The sequence below is a fragment of the Lottia gigantea genome, assembly GCF_000327385.1.
Source record: "Lottia gigantea unplaced genomic scaffold LOTGIsca_55, whole genome shotgun sequence".
In the NCBI taxonomy this organism is placed as follows: Eukaryota; Metazoa; Mollusca; class Gastropoda; family Lottiidae; genus Lottia; species Lottia gigantea.
Genome location: NW_008709889.1, coordinates 1,075,314 through 1,080,040, shown reverse-complemented (window position 1 = coordinate 1,080,040; position 4,727 = coordinate 1,075,314). Strand labels below are relative to the sequence as shown.

The 4,727-nt window shown below is 36.3% G+C and overlaps 1 protein-coding gene across 1 annotated transcript; it reads right to left on the bottom strand.

Moving 5' to 3' along the window:
* Positions 1-1,076: 1,076 nt before the first annotated feature.
* On the bottom strand, positions 1,077-1,520 carry LOTGIDRAFT_166039 (hypothetical protein; the record flags this gene model as incomplete). The annotated part of the gene is made up of 1 exon (XM_009063084.1): positions 1,077-1,520. One exon carries the CDS (start codon positions 1,518-1,520, stop codon positions 1,077-1,079), a length of 444 nt encoding a protein of 147 aa, XP_009061332.1.
* Positions 1,521-4,727: the final 3,207 nt, after the last annotated feature.

Sequence of the window (4,727 nt, the reverse complement as noted above, 5' to 3'; positions counted from 1 at the left end):
TATTGACTAGAAACCATTCAGTTTCCGGGTTTTTGTGAATCTTCGGTAAAGTATAAATGTGACGTTGACGGACTTCGGGTTTCGCTGAAAGATAGTCATATTGGGAATCAGAAATAAATTGTTTGTTTACTAAAGTTTTTAAAATATTGTTTATCTTTTGCGCACTTTCCATGGAAATTGGTTGATCAAGTACACGGTAATGATTAGCATTGTTCAATGGTTTCTCTAATTCAAAAATGTAGTCTTCGCGATTCTGAATGACACAGCAACTGCCTTTGTCACTCTTTCGTATTATAATGTTCTGATCGTTTTTTAGGCTATTCAAAGCTTTCCTTTCAAACTTGGTGAGGTTGTTTTTTTCACCAAGATATTTTCTTCATTTATCGCAAGTAGCCAAAATATCTGAGTCAATCGCGCTGTCTGGTGGAGTCCAAACAGACTTTTCAATGAACGGTATTCGCTTGCCTCTGCCGAGTCTATTCCGAAAAAAGAAATTTAACTTAAAAGTCCTATTGACTTGTTCAACCGACGATAAAATTGGTTCATGGGAAAGAGTTTTAGATGTCGGAATAAGTGTTAGACCTCTAACTAAAACTCTTTCTTCAAGGGGAGAAAGTTTTCGCGAACTGAAGTTAACCACAGTTTCTCCTACTTTTAGAGCATTCCCCCCCCGAGTTCAGTTTAAATGGGAGACCCATGAAAAATAAATACTCTTTGCAGTGGGGGACATCCAGTGGATGTTATCCGAAATGACACTGACCACTCCATTGAAGCGAAGAATAGTATGGGCATTGGTAGACGGTTTATGATATAATAGACTGTTGAACTTCTGGAGATTATTGACTAAATAAGGTTCAGCTAATTGTAGCTCTTGAGTAAGGAATCTGTGTGGCGTAGAGGGTAGCAGAAGGAAATTTCGACTTGGCAAGTTTGAGGAGTTCCAGCATTCTTCTGTGTATGGATTCTCCTGATTCCTGTTTATTATTTAGGCCAACATGAAATAACACCTTTTTCGGAATGGTTGTTGGAGAGATCTTGGAGAGTAAGGTATTGATATGTTGAATTCGGGCACCAGGTTAAGATTCGGCTTGGGTATCTGGATGTAGGAACGGGATGTTGCTGATGATGAAAGATCCAATGATACCTGTTGGTTTGGTGAGTGTGGGAATAGACCATTTGGATTTATCCTTCTCATTATTATGACGTTGTGGTTTACAGGCTGGAGATGAGTCCGAGGTGGTTAAACTTAAGCGGCGGCGAGTATTGGTACATTGAGGTTTCGGTGTTTCAGGGTTCGATCTTGGCATCGTCATTGGTGTGGATGGAGTCGCAGTAAAAGTTGGTAATGGTAAAGTACGTCTATCAGTATGAGGTTTCTTGCTTATGGATAGTGGTTCTTGCGAGGTACTAAGGCCAGAAGGTGATGGAGTTCTTTTGCGTTTCGGCGTAGGTCTTACATCTGCGATTAATGGTAACTGATGTCTGTTTGGTGTAGAAACTGGTTGAGAGTCAGCCTCCATGTCTTCCACCACACCTACGTCTTTTAAAGAGTCTATGATTTTATCAAATTGATCAAGGGTATCTAAGTTTCAGTCTGTGATGACAATGACGAAGACTAATAGATGGCCTTAAGAGAAAGACTAATCTGTTTAGACAATGATGATATATATATATATATTATTTATCTGATTACGGTTATAATATACAAGTAATAACCTCAGGGGCAAAATCATCCTTATTCATTTCTGCCTCATTCTTTCTCTTAGTAAATAGTTATAATTTAGACGTAGGTACTGTGGCTCAGTGAGCATTTCAGAATCTAAAACCTCGTTTCTCTTTGATAGTTGAAATGTCTAGTTGTATAGACGTTATTCGGGTATCAACCATATTGAATCCATATCACAAACTTTCAAAGGTAATGTTGTTTCATTGCATTAAATCACCACCTTGATTTCTCCAATCCCACTTAATCGAAACAATTCATATTTTACATCATTAAATTTAGAATTGATTAAGCTATTTAATGATACTTAACATGAATTTTACCTTCACACATTTCTGAGAAAGGAAAGTCCATTTTCTTGTTGTTTAGCGAGTATATATACCAGTAATTAGTATGATTTAAGTTCTTGCCAATATGTAATGTAATTAGACAGTAGATTTGATTAACACACCTATATAACAAGTCTGCTGCTAGGTTGATTAATAATATCTGCTTATTGGCAGTACCAGTTAAAATATATCTTTAATGTACACTGAACTTTTCTTAACTTTGAAAAGATCTTGACAATTTTTTCTCTTTCCTTTTATTAAATTACTAATATTATTACAATATATTTCAGACATGAAATAATAGTAGACAATTTAACCATAGGCCTTCAACTTTTTAAGAATTGCTTTAAATCATTTTCATATTTGTGCATTCTTTGTCTCATAGCAATGAACATGTGTCATCAGACACGAAGTCTGCAAAGCAGCTGCTTAAGCACATAGCCTAGTATGGCTGTGTTGGGTGTGCGTTTGTGAACTTTATTTTGATGCAATACAAAACAAAATCTACGTTGATTCAAACGAAATAGTTTGGGCAGTAAATAGTGGACCTCCAAATGATGTACTAAACATTTAATTTCAACCCCCTTCCCTTGAAACGTGTCATTCAGTCTGCACCACTAGCATTAGGTATTTTAAAATTCTTACTTGTCTTACAAATCATTTAAAAAAAAAATTACTCAAACACTCAAAGTACATGACAAGGTAACTGTATCTTCTGTAAACAAAAGAAATCTTGTTTTGGTTTCATTAAATTTCATCTCTTATCTTTATTCAAGGTGATTTAGAATTCAGTCTTACAAATAACATATCACATCTTCTTGTTGAAGGGAAATAACTCTACTTCATGAAGAACTTAAACCCAAATGTGTATAATTAACTGTATGTTTTTACGATAGATTTTATGCTGCTTTCCTGACATAATTTCCCCAGCCTTCAATTTTAGACTAAGATAATGCTGAATATAGTAATGAAAACCTACAGCTTTTTTAAAATTTGTTTATTGCTAAACTACATTATGTCTGTTATCATATGCACAAGTTTTGTCCTATCATCATCAACTTCATGATAATAATGATAAGTAAATAGTCTTAGGTTTTCTGATGTTTACAAATAGCCTTGCATTGCATTATCATTAGTAGAAAAGTATATTTATAGAGCTCTTCAGTATGCTTTACCTCTTAATACACATGTAGCTCTACTTTCAAGGTTTTTAAAGATGAACTTATTGTGTATTTTTAAGAATTTATTCAAATTTCAGTTTTTTTCAACATGGTTCATGTAATTTATTCTGTAAACATGCTGAAAATGCAGTCAAAATGTTAAAGAATTTTGGAGCAAAAGATTATTTAAGAAGAGACTGCATAATGACACCAGATTATGTAGGCAAAATAAACATGATATTTTTCAAGAAATTCTTCATCACTGACAGAGAGAAACTAGGTTGAAAGCATCCTTCATCACTGACAGAGAGAGACTGGGTTGAAAGCAATCCTTTATCAGTGACAGAGAGAGACTGGGTTGAAAGCAATCCTTTATCAGTGACAGAGAGAAACTAGGTTGAAAGAAATTCTTTATCAGTGACGGAGAGAAACTAAGTTGAAAGCATCCTTCATCACTGACAGAGAGAGACTGAGTTGAAAGCAATCCTTTATCAGTGACAGAGAGAGACTAGGTTGAAAGAAATTCTTCACTGACAGAGAGAGACTGGGTTGAAAGTATCCTTCATCACTGACAGAGAGAGACTGGGTTGAAAGTATCCTTCATCACTGACAGAGAGAGACTGGGTTGAAAGTATCCTTCATCACTGACGGAGAGAAACTAGGTTGAAAGAAATTCTTCATCACTGACAGAGAGAGACTGGGTTGAAAGTATCCTTCATCACTGACGGAGAGAAACTAGGTTGAAAGAAATTCTTCATCACTGACAGAGAGAGACTGGGTTGAAAGTATCCTTCATCACTGACAGAGAGAAACTGGGTTGAAAGTATCCTTCATCACTGACAGAGAGAGACTGGGTTGAAAGTATCCTTCATCACTGACGGAGAGAAACTAGGTTGAAAGAAATTCTTCATCACTGACAGAGAGAGACTGGGTTGAAAGTATCCTTCATCACTGACAGAGAGAGACTGGGTAGGTTGAAAGCATCCTTCATCACAGACCGAGAGAAACTAGGTTGAAAGCATCCTTCATCTCTGACAAAGAGAGACCAAGTTGAAAACATCCTTCATTTCTGACAGAGAGAAACTAGGTAGAAAGCAATCCTTCATCTCTGAAAGAGAGAAACTAGGTTGAAAGCATCCTTCATCTCTGACAGAGAGAAACTAGGTAGAAAGCAATCCTTCATCTCTGAAAGAGAGAAACTAGGTTGAAAGCATCCTTCATCTCTGACAGAGAGAAACTAGGTTGAAAACATCCTTCATCTCTGACAGAGAGAAACTAGGTAGAAAGCAATCCTTCATCTCTGACAGAGAGAAACTAGGTTGAAAGCATCCTTCATCTCTGAAAGAGAGAAACTAGGTTGAAAGCATCCTTCATCTCTGAAAGAGAGAAACTAGGTTGAAAGCATCCTTCATCTCTGACAGAGAGAAACTAGGTAGAAAGCAATCCTTTATCTCTGACAGAGAGAAACTAGGTAGAAAGCAATCCTTTATCTCTGACAGAGAGAAACTAGGTAGA